The sequence below is a fragment of the Amblyomma maculatum genome, chromosome 5, assembly GCF_055883805.1.
Source record: "Amblyomma maculatum isolate TAMU_Amacu chromosome 5, ASM5588380v1, whole genome shotgun sequence".
Classification (NCBI taxonomy): domain Eukaryota; kingdom Metazoa; phylum Arthropoda; class Arachnida; order Ixodida; family Ixodidae; genus Amblyomma; species Amblyomma maculatum.
Genome location: NC_139348.1, coordinates 162,554,221 through 162,574,445, shown reverse-complemented (window position 1 = coordinate 162,574,445; position 20,225 = coordinate 162,554,221). Strand labels below are relative to the sequence as shown.

At 44.8% G+C, this 20,225-nt stretch overlaps 1 protein-coding gene across 1 annotated transcript in view; it reads right to left on the bottom strand.

Moving 5' to 3' along the window:
* UQCR-C2 (Ubiquinol-cytochrome c reductase core protein 2) overlaps positions 1-19,148 on the bottom strand; it is a 41,439-nt gene extending 22,291 nt beyond the window's left edge. Inside the window, exons 1-7 of the mRNA XM_084604897.1 lie at positions 19,000-19,148; positions 16,821-16,901; positions 16,308-16,457; positions 9,258-9,322; positions 6,773-6,829; positions 2,384-2,508; positions 937-1,034 (exon numbers count right to left, since the gene is read on the bottom strand). Coding sequence (XP_084461023.1) covers positions 937-1,034; positions 2,384-2,508; positions 6,773-6,829; positions 9,258-9,322; positions 16,308-16,457; positions 16,821-16,901; positions 19,000-19,044 — 621 coding nt within the window. The 5' untranslated portion in view covers positions 19,045-19,148. The remainder of the gene's footprint in view (positions 1-936; positions 1,035-2,383; positions 2,509-6,772; positions 6,830-9,257; positions 9,323-16,307; positions 16,458-16,820; positions 16,902-18,999) is intronic.
* Positions 19,149-20,225: the final 1,077 nt, after the last annotated feature.

Below are 20,225 nucleotides of genomic sequence, written 5' to 3'. Positions count from 1 at the left end.
GGCCATGGAAGTGTGGTGGCACTTTGAATCAACAACATATGCCCCAACCGGACGACGGTGGAGCAAGGCGCCATCTGTCATCTTAAGCCTGGGAATGAATCAAACCATAAAGGATGAACCCTATGGCCTGATCCCATTTCGCTCACTATTTGCATGAGAACAAATCAATATGGTTGCCCGAGCTGCTTTCACGCTCACACAAGCTGGTTGGCAAAGCGGGACCCTTGACCTCTGTATAGTATAACCATGCAGTAATCCTGACTCGTTCAGACAGTGGTGAGCGCTCCCGCACGTGCCATCTGCAGCTGGATCACACAAACCTAAGGACATCAGCAGAAGCCGAATGCAGTCACTGTGGCTGTTTCTTTCATTTTAATCATTTTTTCAGGAAAGGCTACTGAAGCACTATGCAATAGGCTATGCAGTGTAGACTGTCAACATCCAGTTGCACAGACTGTCATCATCTGGTCATGTAATAGTCACGATCATGTTCGTGACACGACTGGCACCACCCGCATGACCGGTGCCAGGAACACGACTGTGCACCCACCATGATCATTGCAATAGCCCAGGCTGCCATGCAGAGTGCAAGTCTCCAGACTACTCCAGGTGACAGCTCTCGCAGAGTTTAGCCCGTTTCTCACCAGAGTGTAAATGCGTGGCAGCGTTTCTGCACCATCCCTGACATCCAATAGTCTCCCACATAAACAACTGTCGACAATCTGTACTAACAAAGACCTCTAATTCGTTTATATCAAGGACAGGACTTTTTGACACACAATGCAGACAGGGCCAAAGCGCCAAACTGCATCTAAACAAACAGGATAAAAATAAACCGAGTCTGAATTAACAAGAGTCTAATGTATTACTGTGCCCATCCGACTGTGTCTCACGTGACAGGTAGTAGCAGCGGGGGAGGCAAGAAGGGTGTCACACCTTGTTGTGACAGTGGCGTCCCACCAGAAAGTCGCTGATGTACAGGGAGTTGGCGAGGCCACCACGGAAGGCAGCCGCATGCAGTGCTTCCATCAGAACTGAAAGTGGGGGAGGGGAAAACCACAAACTCTCCAGCACCACTCAACTCGCCACTTCCAACATGCAGAGAAATCTCAAAACAGCAGCACTGCCAAAAATGGTATGCGTGTTCAGGCATGCCGCACGTGCATGCCGCAGGTTCTGGCACGTAGGCGACTTTCCAAGTTGAAAAGGCCTCTCCTCAACGAAAGTGTGGAAATAATTGTGTTCTGCATTCAACCTCCCTTTATAGTGACTACATAATCGTAGTAAACAGTGATATTACTTTTTTTTAAAGATGTGATTCTTTCTCTTTAAAACCACACTGTATTTACTGGAGGTGCACCCCTTCCTCAAGAAAGGATTTCATTCATTTCTGATTCGATCAATCCACAATTACCTGAATAAGTTGGATCCTCATGCACCACACTGAGAATTGTCCCTAAAAATACCTGGCACCATCAAACTAAAAATATCCCAAAATCTCATGTGGACTGACTATAAGAGAAAGCAGATTACCTGCTTCCATGTCCCTGCTATATTGTGGAGACTGCAAATTCAAGAACAGCCTGAAGTATAATTTAAATACCACACACTTGCATGTCAATGGTCGGTCTTATAATTAAGCTCAGAAAATTGTGAGAGACAGGCAATGATGTGCTTTTCACTGCAAATCATCCTAGTGGTCCTTGCAAAAGTAATTCTTATGAATCAGGTCCATATGGAGCACCGGAATTGGATATATCCAGTGCTGTTTGAACACCAAAATTCACTTCGGCTAAACGGTAAATGTAACATTTGAACTGGCAGGTGTATGAATGAAAGGCATCTAGAGCATGCCAAAAAAAAAGAGAAAAAGACCCTGAATTTTAGGCATCACTGCGAAGTAATTTGGTGCTACAATACATTTTAGGCAAGGCGTATGCATGCATGTTTCGACAATGAGAATATACAGCATATTAACTGATGGTTGCAAGGACAGTTTGGCCAGCCCTTCAAGCTTTCCAACTGAAGAAAACCACGTCCTTGTGTTCGAGGTCTATTTGCTAATTGACGTCTACAAAACCCAAGCCCAATTAATATCTAGAATCTGGGACCCCACTTGTCCCCTAGCTGGCTGCAGTGTTCTTTTTATGCAGCATGCGCTTTGTAGCTCGAGTTCCTTTTTCTCTTTTCACAATTGTGCTTCTTTTGCCCAAACGCTTAAATATCTTAGCCAATTTAGCCAATGTTGGCTACTGTTGGATTGGTTATGGATATGTCTCGTTTGCCACATTCCTTCAAATGCCACTCATGAGCATTTGCCTTAAAAATTTTACACATAACACCACTCCCTTGATTAAGCCTGGAAGACAATGGTGGGACTGACCAGCCTCGTGGTTCTGCCGGAAAACTGCCAGTTCCTTGTAGAGGTGCGGTGCTGCATCCCCCACCTCCCAGTGTTTGAAGGCCGGCAGGAAGGCCACCTCTGAGGCAAACTTGAACGCCACATGGCTGCACATGAACAAAACAACCACCATTTTGTTGAGAGGAAAAAAAAAATAAGGGGGGGGGGGGGGGGGGGGGGGTGACACATCCTAACCCGTACCTCCGGGTTGTGCTTTAAAGGTCATCCCACCTGACTATCTGCCGCTGCTTGCTACGTTTTCCTTCCTTTGGAGTCCAATTTGTTATCCTAACCGAGCATCGGTTACCCTCTCTTTGGACTAAATGCCCTGCCTATGAGCATTTCTTCTTCTTGATTTCCATCAGAATGTCATTAACTTGAGTTATTTCTCTGACCCACTCTGCACACTTTCTATCTCTTAAGTTATACCTGCCATTTTCCGTTCCATTGCTCGCTGCATTGTCCTCAACTTAACGGACAAAAATATATGTGCAGCACATATGCAGTACCGCACCACTCATGAAAAGAAATGAGAAGCATTAATGCTCAATTCTCAACCAGTTATTGTGGAATCATTTTGTAGCGGTAAAAACACGGACACAAAGAGCACGAAACACAAGGGACACCCGCTAGACTGCAACTAGTTTTTACTGTACAAATGCATGATATTGTTACCATCATCATTCTGTTACAATATATATACATGACAATCATTAAGCACATGCAGGTGCCTCGTCATTCACACATGGTCTCACCAACCCCCCCCAACCCCCACACACACACACTCCCCACCCTCTTTCCTTTGTGGCATGCGCTTTGGCATCTGCTGAAAGGCAGAAGCGCCCCCCCCCAACCCCCACACACACACACTCCCCACCCTCTTTCCTTTGTGGCATGCGCTTTGGCATCTGCTGAAAGGCAGAAGCGACAGGTGGCAATCCCTTATATCCACCGCCTTTCCCACCACCTCAAAAAAGTGGCAAGGAAGGGTGGTCTGGGGGTACAGTTCACGGCTCCTAATAAGCTGGTCCGGCTATGTTCTGCTGTCATGGAAGCAAAGAAGGCCTGCTGCAGCAAAAAACGCCAAACTAAATTTGTGACATGTAGGATGGGAGTCGTGCACTCAATCCCGCTTGCCTGTGGCAAAGTATATATTGGCCAAACTGGAAGGTGTTTGAATGACCGTATAAGAAAGCACCGTAGGGCTGCTCAATCACTGGCTGGAGGATCGGAATTGGTGAGGCATTGCAAGAGTTGCAAAGATTGTTTTCCAGTATGTGATGATACGTCTCTGATGTAAGTGGGGACCGAGAAAAAAGAAAGGGAGATTATTGAAGCCTATCAAATTGACAAGGCGGGCGACGTGTGTGTTAGCACCCCTTCCCTTGTGTTGGCAGAAAAAAAGTTACTTATCTTCGTAATCGCATGCCACAAAGGAAAGAGGGTGGTGAGTGTGTGTGTGTGGGGGGTGAAGGGGGGGGGGGGGGGGGGTGAGACCATGTGTGAATGACGAGGTACCTGCGTGTGCTTAATGATTGTCATGTATATATATCATGTATTTGTACAGTAAAAACTAGTTGTAGTCTAGCGGGTGTCCCTTGTGTTTCGTGTTCTTTGTGTCCGTGTTTTTACCGCTACAAAATGATTCCAACAAAAAATTACCAACTAGCCCAACTTGAAATTTTAACAGTTATTGTGCTGCGGAAATTTCCGTTCAGGCGACACAGACCATATGGGACGTCCGGTAGCTGTCGACTTTCCTTTCAGGTGAGGGACTCCAGCTCAATGGGGCCGTCACCACCACGTGGTCAGAGGAGTTGACATTCTGCTGCTGTCTGCCAGAGACATGCTCATGATTTTTTGAGGCTTCAAAAAGGGGATGCCCCAATGCGTTCGACACTCATCTGTCCCTTCCGACTCAACCACCCATCTGGTCTCGCGACAATGCACAACCCGCCGACCACTCACAGCTCTAGCGACTTCCATGACTGAAAGAGAAAAATGAGAGCCGGCGCACATCCGACCAATCGGCGCCTGGTCATGCCACCTGTCAGAGGCCGCAGTTTCCCGAGACAACTTTTGTCGACATGGGGGCACCAGCGTTAAATGTCTGCCAGATGCATGCTCACGATTTTCCAAGGCTGTAAGGCTTCACGCAGTCAATGCCGATAGGCAATTTTTTTTCAGACATGGGGCTACCAACGCTCCAGCATCAAAACAGGCTTTGACCTCTTGCTTCTTTTTCATCCACTATTCAAAGCTACCTTGCCACCTGGACCAAAAGCTCCACTGCACCCCATCTGAGCGGCTATTGACAAACGAAAATAAATTTCTCAAGAAGCACATGCGAAAATCTGTCTACCATGGAACCATTTCGCACAATGCTACTAATGAGATTATTAACGCTTCTCATAGTACATTTGCTTGAATTATATACACGATTTTACAGAGGGGTGAAGGGTGCTGCCATACTGGGGAGCTGGGCTGCTATCGCAGCACAGGAAAATGTTGAAGAATTCCCCCCTTAACAGCCCAGTCAAACCGGTTTCTCCCAGGGTCGTAAAATGATCTATATATAGTAAAGGCCATTTAGCTTCCATGCCGTGTACAAAATTTCAAAGGGAGGCCGATTAATCCCTGATTTCATGCCAGATAGCCATCTATGGTGAAAAGCTCTTGTCTGCATCCTCGCACAATTTCACTCAGCGCAGGGAGGCTTTGAGCCCGCTGCCAAGCCTCTTTCATCATGAAGAATCAGAGTAGGGTTTTTGAGATGGTGCGTTCTTGTAACACTGAAAACGAGTCTCGTCAGACATCCACAAAAGTTGCTGCATGAGCTCAGGGCCAATGACGATGCAAAAACGGCAAGGCTCATGCAAGCAGGCAGACACTGGGAAGCCATGAATCAAGCGAGTATCGAGTACAATCTTTATTCCCTTTACGGCTCTTTCTGGCATATGAGTTAAAAAAAAAAAGCCATTTTTAACCATCAAAATCTCTAGTTGACAAAAACTCCTTTCTTAATGATGAGTCGAATACACACAAAAGAAAGACACAGGAAAAGACAAAAACATAAAAAGAAAGATGATCTCTTCTTTGTTTTCTGTGTTTGCCTTTTCTGTATGCGCAACTCGTCATTAAACAAATATCTCTAGCACTGCAGAAGCCGAGTCGAAACTTTTTGCTGGAAAATGATGGGTGGGCTAATAGTATCTGACAGTGTTCTGTATTCTTGCAGTCCCCGAGAACATGACAGCAGCCAAACAATAGTAGATGCCCTAACGTTCAGCTTCAATACACAAACACTACAGTATTCCCTTTAGGAGCTGCAGTTTCTCAAGGAAATTTAAGATGCCCCAAAGGTGTAACCACTAAATAGCACACTGGTGAAATGGCTACAGCTTTCAACTGCCAAGCCTAAGATCACGGACTGAGCAATCGCGTCAGTACCCGCTTTCCAATGATGGTAAGAAATGTAAGATATGCCAGTGTGCTGTGCAATGTCAGTTTGTCATTAAACAAATATCTCTAGCACTGCAGAAGCCGTGTCGAAACTTTTTGCTGGAAAATGATGGGTGGGCTAATAGTATCTGACAGTGTTCTGTATTCTTGCAGTCCCCGAGAACATGACAGCAGCCAAACAATAGTAGATGCCCTAACGTTCAGCTTCAATACACAAACACTACAGTATTCCCTTTAGGAGCTGCAGTTTCTCAAGGAAATTTAAGATGCCCCAAAGGTGTAACCACTAAATAGCACACTGGTGAAATGGCTACAGCTTTCAACTGCCAAGCCTAAGATCACGGACTGAGCAATCGCGTCAGTACCCGCTTTCCAATGATGGTAAGAAATGTAAGATATGCCAGTGTGCTGTGCAATGTCAGAGAGCCCAGATGGTTGAAATTTAACCTGTACTCTAACCTGTCACTACATGGTCTTTCATGGCCATACTAAAACACACAAAATAAAATTGAGGACACAACAAAGAAGAGACGACACAGCCCTTGCATAACCGCCCTTGTAAGAAGAGACGATACAGCCCTTGCATAACTTTGGGACGTTAAGTGCCCACAAACCACAGAAGTACAATTACCAGTTAGTTGGCATAGTTCTGTAAAAGAAAGCATGCAAAATAAAATTCAAGACAAAAGGTGCTCATCTTCCCATTATTGCTTGCTGTCTTTTATATTGTGCTGTGTAACAGTTCAACTTTTTGATGTGGCAAACTAGACACTTTGCTCCTTTTACAGGTACTAGAAATCAGTGTCTTCCCTATGCTGCATGAAAAATTATGATGAAAAGAGAAATCTGGCCAGAAACAAGCATAGAATTTGTGTTTTTGCTGCAGGCGGAAAGAAATGAGCGACTCACACGTCATCCCGATTGCATTCCAGCAGATAGATTAGGTGATCCCTGGTGGTGGACGCCCTGCACAGTAAGGAGTGTGGTCAACTTTGAGAGGGATCACAAGAGTGGCACCGGCAGAGCACAGTCAAAGAGTTTTATATGCCTGGCACTCACACAAAACAAGACATGCCAAAAAACCATGCCTCGTGCATGTAGAAGAAAATAGAAGACTGAGTGCACACTTTTTTTTTCCCCCGTTTTCTAGGCCCTGCAGTAAAACTCACAGTCCAAGTTGTAAAAGAAGGGAAAGGTGGAACATCAAAGAAGTAATGTAATGCCACCAGAATAGGCGAGTTGGTTAGACATGTTGATCCTGAAAAGCGCTGTTGTGCCAGGCCGGCTAAAGCCCTCGGGCATTAAGGCCGGACAAGCTTCACCGCGTCACCGGGTTGTGTGGCGCCGCCAGGTTGCGGGATGGACGTTTCTCTATTCCCCGTGTTTGCGGTTTCGGGAGGAACGCGACCTCGGCAAGCGGGAGAGAAGGAACCAGCGTGCTGCTCCAGTATGCGCAGGCATGGATGCGCGGCCGACCATCGGACGCTTGTTGCCATCGGCTCCGATATGGGTCCCGGGACCTGTGGCGCTGTTCCTGCGACCTTGGGACCTGTAGCTGCATCTCGACCACCTACGGCATGACAGTGATTTGTGACTGCGTGGGCGGGGCCGGACGAGAGGACTTGCTCTCGTTTTGGGACACGGGTATGTTGCGAAGCGACTGAGAAAGATTGCTCGAGAGGCTCTCAACGGAGGCAGGCTGCCGTCCTGCTCTCAGAGTTCTTTGTTCCTGCTGTAAATAGCTGTATAAAGCTCTTTTCATTTGTTCTTCTCAACTCCGTCTTGTACCATCAGCTTGATTGCTGTTCCCAACCCGACACCACGCTACCCGTGAATCCCGATAGCGCATAAAACACACGAAAAACAGCAAAAGACGGACACATGAGCGCTTTGCCGCTCGTGTGTCCATCTTTTGCTGTTGTCCGTGTGTTTTTATGCACTTTTCAGGATCAACTTGAAAGCAAGGAGCTAAGGTGTTTCCCCAGTGAACATAGTTAACAATCTATCCAAGATTAGGTGAGCCTCAACTGATGGCCTTACTGAGACTGTTTGGAATGTATGCGACCAGCAACTATCAGTGGGGCACATATATGATTTTAGGCAGCCATCTTTGCAGAATATGCTATGCATTCCTAAAGCTGCACTGCTCTGTAAACGGCACCGATGCTCAGTCAACAGTGACAGCACAGTCAAAAACAAATAAATCCTTTTTTGAAAAAACAGCATGACAAGTGCCAAGAGAACTATGCTTAACTCTTTCGTTACCATGCCTAATCAAATCGATCACCGATGATCGATGCTTTAAATCAGCGATTTCGACATGTTGGAATCATTTCTCGTGCACCTAGCACCACCCAGTGGTTAGTCTAGACACTGCACTTCTAGAACTAGTTTAAATTTTTTTCACCCTGGCGATGTTCTGATTTTTGATGGACCTTTTTGAAAAGCAATATGCAAAGTGTTGTCTTGAAAGAGGGCACATGAAAAAAAAAAAAAAAAAAACTGCCACCTATGTAACGCATCATTAACATCAAATTTTTTGATCAAAAGACTTCCAACAAGCCAAATATCGAATCATATTGTTGGCTTTGTTATCCGACGGTATTGAGTGGTGATCATTACCCGAAAATAGTGCCAGCTATCACTATGAGCTTTGAATCTGAGTCTGGGTGGTTCATTCAACGCAGTCCTGAAGGTTCGCTGCATGTCCAACGTGCCTACCCGGCCTTTACAGCCAGTCTGCAGCAGTTTTGGTTTGGTGCCTCACAAAAACCAGGAACTGCTTCATCGCGTAACACGAAAAATGAGGCTGTTTCCACCTGTAGTTTTTTTTTTTATGTAGCTGAAGAATGGCGCTGTACAGATAGTTTATTTTTTACACAGTGTTCCTGGGTCATTGATCTTCAAAATGTACACTCAAAATTTTCTTTGTTATAATAATGCGTCTGTAGATATTGTGCCTTTTCTGTCTTCTTTTTATCAACTCGCCAGAAAAATGGAAATTTTCCAGTTTTTTGTGTGTACCTTAATAAATTTTGCTTGGTAACATATTTTTGGAAACAGCATTCCATTATGTGCAATTTTGCGTGCTGCAAAGTGTGCTGCGGTATCATTTGTACTGGCAAAATAAGAAATATCTTCCGAGACCTATGAATAACGACCATTTTCTTGCGGTAACAAAACAGTTAACAGAAGGTGCCAGGTGAAAATATTAACGTAGGTTATTCAAAGCACTCCAGGTGAGTACAAACAAAGCAGTTTCATGAAAATGGAAGCTCGAATTTTCATTATGCAAGAAGGCCATGGATATTGCAGGTTTCCCAATCACTGCTTAATCCTTGACTAAACTAAGAAAATGGCAGATGCAGCAGGAAACTGCAGAGGCAACACTCACGTCAAGTTGCCGCCAACATATTCTATGTTTTTGGTGATGGCAAACTTGGAGTGGCTCTTTGTCGCCTGGAAAAGAGATCACCCAATCACTTACTCCCCATCAGATAAATACAACAGGCAAATATCACGCAGCTTCATTTACATCAGAAAAAAAAAAGGAAAATGCAAAATAAACGCAAATGTTCAGTACCTGACACGTGCAGAAGTTGTGCGCACTTCAACACTAAGTGAAAGTTTTAATAACGTGCAGGAATTGCATTTTCATTGCATGCTCAAAGCTCCAGCAGCCCCGTTGCATGCATTTCACCTCATATAGAATCCACACACATCACAGTACAAAAGGAACCAATAGATCAGTTCACACAGCCATACAATCAGTAACCGCATACTCTGATTCTGAAAGGAGAACAGAGAGGGTCTTTAGTCAACCTCTAATGAGGTCTTTTTCTCCTCCTTGTCCCATGAGTTTGCTCTATCACAATAGCCAATCCATTTGTTGATAGCACAGTCGGATACAACTCAAGAAAAATGCAGCAGATGGCCCTCATAGGACTCCCCGTGCAGCCAATGGCGTCGACTGATCCTCAAATGCCGCTCTATTATATATTCCAACTAAGTCATGTGAAGCTCCTTTCACCCACCACACCCTGTATTATCCTCAGCGGCCAGACCTGTGACACAGCGGGGGGTGTTAACAATTTCTGGCTCCGCTGGACAGGCCGCCATTGGAAACTGACCCTGGCAAAGTTTAATGCTAAAGCCCTAGCTAGTGAAGCTAGTTTAGTAGTACTGTTAGTGGAACTAGAGGGTATGAAATGGGATATCATAGGGCTTAGTGAGGTTAGGAGACCGAAAGAGGCGTATACTATACTATACTGAAAGACTGTCATGTACTGTGTTATCGAGGTTTACTGGAAAGACGAGAACTAGGAGGTTTCCTTGTCAAGCTGGTAATATACAGGAATTTTATAGTATTAATAAGAGGGTGGCAGGCATCGTAGTTAAGCTTCAAGGAAAGCTGAAACAGTTTTCAAATTGCATAATATTCAGTGGTTGGAAAGAAGGGCTTTATTAATCGTGTGTGTCAATTTTTTTCTTAATTTTGTTGATAAGAAAAGACAAAATCACTTGTTAAAAACGTGCCACAGGCACAGGCTGCCGGGAGCAGCGGGGGCAGGGCGCTGAAACTGGGGAACAGGCAGATGTGACATCAAGCGCGAAATGCAGGCCGGCCGCGCATTTTGCAGCTCGCTTAGCTCCATCCCATGCTTTAGTGATCGACAGATCAGTGCAATCTGCTGCTGGTGCCGTTTGTTTTCTCCAGTTCAGTCGTTCTGTACTGAAGGTTCCGTGCGTTAAAGGATTAAATGAGGTCAACCAGCAGATACGCAGCTGTTGTGGACTGCCACGCCACGCCCTTTGACGCCCTCTGACTGTGAGCCTCTTTTGATTAGTTGTAAAATAAACGTTGTTTGACGTTCGAAAAATATTTGCCTCGTGTCATTAAAAACAAATATTCTTGTGAGTGCGTGAAGCCACCAGTGGCTATCAGAGCGGCTTTCTGTTGTGCGAACATGAGTGGTCCAGGCTACATATGGTGCTTTCTAGTTTCCCAGATGATAAGGAACTTTCAGTGCAGTGGATCTCTGTCATGAAAACTAAAAATTTTTTGCCTTTAGAATCAGCAGCGTTTTGCCTTGATGATTATCGTGCCGATTGGCGGCCACTTGGGATCTGAAATAAATCAGCGCCACTGAAGCCCAGTGCCGTTCTCTCATTGTTCCCGCACCTAATCAGGTTAATACCCTTGTTGCATGGCTTGCTTCACCATCCTTATGCTTAACAGAGGATACCGAACTTAAAACGCGATTCGCAGTTCACTTGTTACACAGCTCGCTGCCATTCTCAACTACGCCAACAATTACCAATTAGGTACAGCAAACAAAATGCATGATCAGCAGAAAGAAGCTGCATTTACAACAGTCACTTATAATGCAGTGTCTGCAATGCCGTGCTGTTCACGCAGCAACAGCACGCTCAAGTACCGCCTCCATATGCCGCACCGGCTGCGCTTCCGCAAACTGTCCATGGATCCCTTGTGCTAGCATAAAGAAAGCGTGCTCAAATTTATTGTTACCTAGAATAATAAGCCCAGGGATAACGGAATGTCAAAACTGGACCCCTATTGAGGATCGCTGACCCGTACAGAGATACTGGTAGGAGTGATAACTGTGGTACAAGCAAGTTTCTCTTCAAAGCTGTGTAGCGGCAGTCACCATGGTGCATCGCGGTTCATCCGATCTTCTTGTACTAGGTCCTCTGCTAAGGTGGCGCCGTAATTAATGATATCTTCATTTCATCGTGAGACAAAGTGATATACAGTAGGCAGTTCTATGAGTAGCCCGTTTACTACAGCGCTGCTCAATCCCCAAGCGTCGTCTGTTGCTGCGACGATGTGAAAAAATATAGGCCTAGAGACGACCAGGGAATGCGCTCGGCCAGAGCGCCCATCTGCCACGCTCGCTTCATCTGGCACTACAGGTGCTGCGAGCCTGTTTCATTTCACAATGCAGTTGAAGCCGGACAATTTTCGGTGTTGCGTTGAACAGCGCACCTTGCCAACTAAGCTCCAAAGATGGGACGGGATGCAGCTGCAGTATGAGTCAGTTTGTAGTTGCGCCATTGGGCGACACTTGAAAGATGTATAAATGTGCTGTGGACTAGGATTGCATCCTACACAAAGCCTATTCCTTTCGTTGCTACTGAAACGAGTTTTAGTGTGCAAAGGGCAGCTGTTAAAGTGGGCCAGCTCTCGCGCTTTTTGACTAGCGCAAACGTGCTCACTTTGCTTTCGCTGTCGACATACTCAACAGTGTCTTAGTGCCATTTCTTTCTTTCCTTTTTTGGGACAGCTGGTTGCTAGAACGCGTACGGTAAGTGTCCAAGGTGTTTTACATTGTTCGAATGAGCAATAACATTTTAAATCGGGCTGTCAAGTCATCTTAAGCAATGCGCACGCAGCAACACCGCTGGCGCTGGACTGGCATACTGCGAATGACGTCATGATGGGCCCAGCCAATTACGGACAACAGCGGCGTTAGCTTGGAGGGCGAACCCGCTGGTGCTCGTTTCCTTGTAAGAACTGTAAAACTGCAGTTTGCATTCATTTCTGCCATTTTTAAGTATGACAGTCTTGTTCAGTGGATAAAAAACTATAAAATGCCGAATAGAACTCACTTTTTGTGAAAAACGTTTGAGCCTCTTTTCAATAAGTGGTATAAGATTGTACAGGCCTATGCACCTACATGTAGTCATGATGACAAGCAGTTAAAAGCTTCTACGAAGATGTAGAATCAGCAATGCGGAAAGGAAAGACTCTGTATACTGTACTAATAGGAGACTTCAATGCCAAGGTAGGGAAAATGCAGGCAGGAGACCAAGCAGCGGGTGACTATGGCATTGGTTCTAGGAATAGCAGGGGGGAGTTACTAGTTGAATTTGCGGAGTGAAATAACTTAATAATCATAAATACCTTCTTCAGCAAACGGAAAAAACGGAAGTGGACATGGAAAAGTCCTAACAGGAAGACTAAAAATGAAATTGACTTCATACTACGTTCTAACCCCACCATTATGCAGGATGTAGACGTAATTGTGAAAGTGCAATGCAGTGACCACAGGATGGTAAGGTCTCATTAGTCTAAATTTCAAGAGGTAATGAAACAGATTAGTAAGCAAGGAGTCCATCAACAAATTAGTGGTGAGGGGGAGGGCAGTAGAGTTCAAGCTCTTGCTACAGAATAGATATTCAGCTCTAACAGAAGATGATGACATTAGCCTAGAAGCCATGAGCAATAATTTGAGAGATATCATTACAGAGTGCACTGTAGAAGTAGGCGGTAGGATAGAGAGGATACCGGTAAGCTGTCTAAGGAGACGAAAGATTTGATTAAGAAACACCGAAGTATGAAAGCTTCTAACTGAACAGACCTGGTAGAACTGGCAGAGATATTAAAGCTAGTCAATAAGTGTAAAGTAGCCGATATAAGAAAGTATAACAAGAAGAAAATTGAGCATGCTGTAAAGAAAGGGGGAAGCCTTAAAGTAGTGAAGAAGAAATTAAGCATAGACAAAAATCAGATGTATGCACTAAGGGACAAGGCAGGCAATGTCATCACGAATATGGACAAGGTAGTCAAAGTAGCTGAGGAGTTCTATACATATCTGTACAGTAGCCAAAGTAGTCAGGACAATACGAGATTGGCAGCAGCGAAAAACAGTCAGAAGTTCTGCCAGTGACAAATTGAATTGAAAAAAATTTATTTCCAGTAATATACAGGAAATGGGAAATATTCAGGAAATGAAGAGGTAAGAAAGCTTTAGAAACTATGAAAAGGGGGGAAAGCAGCTGGAGAGGATCACGTAACTGCAGATTTGTTGAAAGACGGAGGGATATCATGCTAGGAAAACTGGCCATCCTGTATACACAATGCCTGGTGTCATCGACGGTACTGGAACCATAGAAGAACGCAAGCATTATCTTAATTCATAAGAAAAGGGACGCTAAGGACTTGAAAAATTACAGACCAATCAGCTTACTATCTGTTACGTATTAGGTTTCTACTAAGGTAATCGCTAGTACAATCAGGACAACCTTAGACTCCAATCAAGCAAAAGATCAAGCAGGTTTTCAGAAAGTGTACCCTACTATCGATCATATCTATACCATCAAATTAGTAATAGAAAAATGCTCTGAACATAACCAGCCCTAATACAAAGCATTCATTGATTACGAAAAAGCATTCGACTCGGTAGAAACATCTGCAGTCATGCAAGAATTGTGAAATCAGGGTGTAGACGTGCCATATATGTAGGGTTATTCGTTTTTGGGTTTTATATTTTTTTTTAAATTCGAGGGGTAAAAATCGGGTTTTCCGTGAAGACACTCCGAAATTTGAGTTCTATCAGGTTAAATTTGCAAACTAACAATTCATTCAATTTCTTCTAACCGATAGTTGCTTTCAAGAAAGTATTTCATAATTCGGCGAGTGATGTGCAACGGTCAGTTTTTGGACAAGAAACATTTATTTACATGAGCTGGTCATCGACATTTTATATGCCCTTATTTACGTACATATCTGCATGCACAACATTTCGGTTTCCATCCGGGACTTGTCTAGTCTCTGCAGGAATCTTAGCTGAGAGAATGTTCGCTCCACGCCACAGCTACCATCAGCTAGACACAACAATGTCAACGCTGCATTTGTTAGCCTGGTGTAGCGCACAGTTGTGTCGTTCCTATAGCTCATCATTCGATACTTTCATTTGTGGGGCTTGCTTCCAGCAAGTGCTGGTTAAACTCCCCATGAAGAGAGCCACATCGTCCGTCACGGAAATAAAGAGAGGTCGGTAGTCATTAGACTGACCCAGCAGCCGCTTCTGGAATGGATTGAGTAAAGCACCCAGTTCCATATTGCCAACTGGTTTTCTTCTTTGTCTGAGACATTCGGTCTCAAAGCACAGCCCCATTTTGTGAAGATTTTCGTGCAAAATTCTTCACAAGAACTCTTCATAAGTTTTTGCTAAGTAAAATGTGGCACTGTTCTTAGGTAACATAAACAAAACACCTTTTGCTCGATCGCTTTTACTGATCATCGCGGAAAATTTGTTGCCAATCTGCTGTATCTTGACGTTTATGAGGTGATCGAAGCTTGGCATCAGAAGTTTTCTGCTTTCAAACATTTTCTGGACATCTAAAAGTGGCTCAAGTGCATCTCTCATTAAGACTGCCTTCGCAAAAGAACCTCTTTATCAAAAAGTATCGCTCGAATAGCTTCTGCTTTGGTGCTTTCATACGAACTTTTAACAAGTTTCATGGGCACAGTTGTTCCAGAAACTGAGAAAAATCAGGTTTTACCTAATTTTTTAGGAACATGTTCGGGGTGCAAAAACTGGGTAAAATCGGGTTTTACCAGAAAACTAACAGCCCTACATATATAGTGGCTGCATAGCAACGATAGTTGTGCATAAAGAAAGTAACAATATTCCTATAAAGAAAGGTGTTAGGCAAGGAGACACGATCTTCCCAGTACTATTCACAGCCTGCTTTGAGGAAAGAGACTTGGAATAGGAACAGTTAGGGTTAAGGGTAGATGATGCAAAACACCTCAATAACCTGTGATTCGCTGATGACACTGCCTTGCTAAGCAACTCAGGGGATGAACTGCAAAGAATGATTGATGACCTAGACAGGAAAAGCAGAAAGGTAGGCTTGAAAATTATCATGCAGAAGACAGGTAATGTTTAACAGCCTCGGGAAGACACAGCAGTTTATGTTAGGTAGTGAAGCACTGGAAGTAGTAGACGAATACTATGTCTACTTAAGACAGGTAGTAACCAGAGATCCAGACCATGAAAGGAAAATAACAAGGAGAATAAGATTGGAATGAAGCGCATTTCGCAAATACTCGCAGATTATGTTTAGCAGCTTACCGGTATTGTTCAAGAGGAAAGTCGTGTGCATCTTACAGTTGCATTTTACCTGTACTCACCTATGGGGCTGAAACGTGGAGGCTACTTAAGTTGAGGACAACACAGAGGGGTATGGAACGAAAAATGGTAGGGGTAACGTTAAGAGATTGGAAGCGTGCAGAGTGGGTCAGAGAAATAACTCAAGTTACTGACATTCTAGTGGAAATCAAGAAGAAATGAGCATGGGCAGGACATGTAGCGCAAAGAGAGGATAACAGATGGTCGCTTAAGGTAACAAACTGGATTCCAAGGGAAGGAAAGTGTAGCAGGGGGCGGCAGAAAGTTAGGTGGGCGGATGAGGTTAAGAAGTTCACAGGGGTCAAGAGGATGCAGCTAGCACAAGACCGGGTTAATTGGAAAAATATGGGAGAGGCCTTCGCCCTGCAGTGGGTATAGTCTGGCTGATGATGATGGTAGTGGAGCAATCTTCTTGCCAGTCACAACTGCCAATGCAACCCAGCCTCAGCAATCCTTCTGCTACGGAAATATGACTACCAGCTGGCTCAGCATGGCTGACTTACCAGTCCAGCAGCATTACGAAGGGTGTGGGTGATTCCCTTGTTGGAGCCATCCTCGTAGCGGGCGCCGGCTTTCACCACAATAGCCAACCGCGTGACTGGCGAGTAGTTCTCGAGCGCGGTCACCACAAGACCATTGGGCAACGTGGTAGTCTGCAGCACATAAGGGCCACAGAAAATGCACAAGAAGCACTAACTGTAGTAAGCACAATGCTAACTGTAAGTGTGCACACAACTATGCGCATTGTCAAGCACTGGCGAAACGAAAGCAAGGACAGAAGTCACCGATTTCTTTCCCGAGAGTTGCAATGACATGAGGACACAAGTCCTTAGTGAACTGCCAAGATGCAACAAAAAGGCAGCACTCGAAATGCAACGCTCACAATACTTTCACATCTTAAAACATTAGGCACTCATGGCACAAGTCACATTCGTATCTGCAGCTCCGACCCATCAGTGCAGACCAAAGTGGAATCCTGCTAGAATACTGGCCAAGCCTTGCTCCTGTACACGTACCTCAACATCCTGCTTGGGGAGAGACTCGACCTTGGTATGCGATGCAACCTTGGGTGCAGCCTGTGCTGAGAAGGCTCGCACCTGCACAAGCACACAACAGACAGCAGCAACCACAGTGATGGTGAAGTAAAAGCAGGTTACAAGTCTACGCATTCTTAAAGCAATGCAGAAGTGAAGAAACACAGAATTCAGGGTGAACATACAAAAGCAATTGCTTGAGCCTAGATTTCTCTTCTTGCCCTTTCTTATGCATTTCCGCGAGTCAAGAGGCTTAAACGGGGCTTCTTTTTTTATGTTAAAGAATTTGTAACAGTACATGCCCGTTTTAATGCCCGCAACTACTTCCCCCTCTCCAACAACATCAGTCTCTACTCCATAATCCATTTCCAACTGCATCTCTTATTTTTCACACATCTTGCACAAAAAAAAATTAGAGGGGTTCAACGCTGCTGAACCGAATATGGAGTGAAAGCATCAGCTGCAGGTGGCCGAACGTTCTTTTTCTTTTTCTTCTTTTATCCTTCTTCTTCGTCGTCGTCTTCTTCGCGGCTGTTCAATCAAGGTCATTTGTGAAATGCGGCCACGGACTACGAGACGGGCCGAAACCTGGCGTAGTATTGCTTTTGCAAATAAAAAGTTCACAATGAATAATCCACAACACCTGAGATCACCGAAAGGCGTGGGTGCTACCGGTCATGCTCGATGGGCTAAAAGATGCATCTTCAGTTTCAGATGAGCAACTTGCACCAATAGTTGGCTTATTTTAGTATGCTGTTCCCAACATGTTTGTAACTCGAAACATGCTTTAACAACTAGTTGTCTGTGACAGCCACAGACAATCTGTCCAATCTCAGCATACAAGTGACAACAGACTCCGGAAAACGAGAGAAGCCTGCCACCAAAAACTGTTCTGCGGCATCAAGGAAGCAAAATATTAATGCAAGTAGGTGCTGAATTTCATAACATCTTGGCTCAAGTGAAGTACAAAGACAAGCAAACTGCACTGCAGCACACTGCATTCCATCAAACTAGCACCAAACTGGCCTGCTCAGGAGTGTACATTCATTCAGCCATGGCTCAGTTTGACCAGTGATCTAAAGGTATATCCCATTGTCTAGTTAGATATGACCATTCCTTACATGTACTTGAGCCTTTATTGACTTTTGGAGTACCAAGACCAGGCAAATATTCATAAGCATGTCACCAAGAAGAGATGTAAGATAGAATGAAAGCATCACATTAAAGCTCATCTTTACACAGCCCTCCCATACAACACCTGTCGACAATGACCACTCCTGCCCAAATGAAATCAATTAAGTCCTCTTCGCAGAACACGGATGCAGTACAATGACGTATAAACGAACAGCTTCGCAGTGAGTGTGTTCTAGTTTTCAAGGGAAGTCAACCAGACTACCCGCTGTAATATCAAACCATGAAATGTTCGTTCCGTTTTTTAATTACTTCAGGTATATGCAAAGTTTGTAATCAGCTGTGCTGTGCTTTTATGAAGCAAGCCCGCGTATGACCGAAGCCACATGCTCGAAACCAACATTGAATGCATATGCAGGCAAATTTTTGAATTTTTCACCACCAGCGCTGCGATAAGTGATACGCGCACACTGAAAACGGCACACAAAGTAGCCTCGGGACACAGGTGATTGAAATCGAAATTGAACCGAAAATCAACTCGACTGCTGCAAGTTGCGGTGCTCGCCGATGCATGGCGATGACCACGCGATTACCATGGACAACCAGAAGGACGGCGGACTCAAAATAAATTCAACGGGTCGCGAATTATTCGATGTACTGAACAACTACGGATAGCAAAACAGGCGGAAACGAGCGGCTGCTTCAAATCGACAGCATGCAGAGTCGGACAACCGCAAAGGGCATATCGCCAAGTGATCTTGAGGAGGGCGACGTCCACTGAGCATGCTTTATGAAGTTTTAAAGAAACGCAGCATTCAGAAGCGGATAAAAGACGCTTTTCGACAATAATATTTTCATCATTTGTGAGAGAAGAGTGACCCCCATCGTTAACCTTCACGAGCAGCGCCGGTCACACCGCGGCGATGATTGCAGAAGCAGGCATTGTGACATCAGGATAGAAGCAGAGAACTAAAGGCTGACACGGGCTGCAGGATTCCGAGCACAAATTAGAAGAATACGTAAATCTCACCGCTTGTAGCTTTAGGCCGGGGATCCGTGCTATCTTCGCTGCCATGGCTGCACCACAAAATCAGCAGCAGAGCAGAAAATAAAAGAAAAGCAAGTTGCACTGATATGTGTGGATAGTAGTAACTCGTTGTGTCTGGAATGGATATGGCAGTAAGCGCCACCTCAAAGACGGCGTAGAATGCGTAAGATAAGTTCACCTTCTTTTTTCTTTCTCTTTTAGTTCACATTCATGCAAAACTTACCTACATCTAAACACATTTATTGCCGATGTATTTTTATACGTCACACGTAACCTTCTTTTCACAGAGATATGCTTTTTTACGCTTTCTTTCAGGCTTTTGGTATTGGCGCGCCATGGTAAAAAAGACCTTGCGCGCGCTGTTCGACGCGCCGGCATAAACCCCTATCATGGAGGAATTAATTAATTATTTGGTTCACAGGAAAGGAAAGGCGCAGTATCTTGTTAGAACTGATGCTTGGGCGAGTTGGTATGCCATTTTCTGAAGAACAGCGCGACTTGGACAAGGAAGGAAGACCTTGGGAAGACAACACGGACAGGTGCAACTGATGTTTATTGATCGGAACGTGGTAATATATATATCAGGCTCAAAACAACAAAAGAAAACACAGAAGCGATACACATTTGATTATACACTTGACAACACGTGTGATGCCACACGTCAGAATTCCCTGTAGCTAGATATCCTTTGCTGACAACGCCAAGGACGGGCGGACGGGCTACTACCCAGACGGCCATAGACGTCCGACGGTCGACCGACGGACGTCCGTTCTCGGACCTTCGGACATCCGACGGAAGTCCGGTTATGTTCGATATACGTACAGCGGACGTCCGTCGGACTATCGTTCGTGGATCCGGATCGCGTCCCACGGACGTCCGACGGGCAGCCGGAGGCGGACATTCGGACGTTTCCCGGAACATGCTTGCAGGGCCCGCTATTCGTGTAAAAACTTGCCAATAACATTCGTGTAAAGCTCAGCAAGCATGTGCCATGGAAATTTCAGTCACATACTAGTGCTCAATGCCTTTGTCGTGAGAGTAAAGCAGACAATAGAATATGCAACAGGTTCAAGTTTCCTGTTGTCTGCTTTATACTTTCACACACAAAGCACTGAACAGTAGTGTGCAATTAAAACTTCCATCAAAGAGGCACATATGCTAGCTGAGCTTTACACAAATGCACCATTCCTGAAAACATGCTAAGTGCA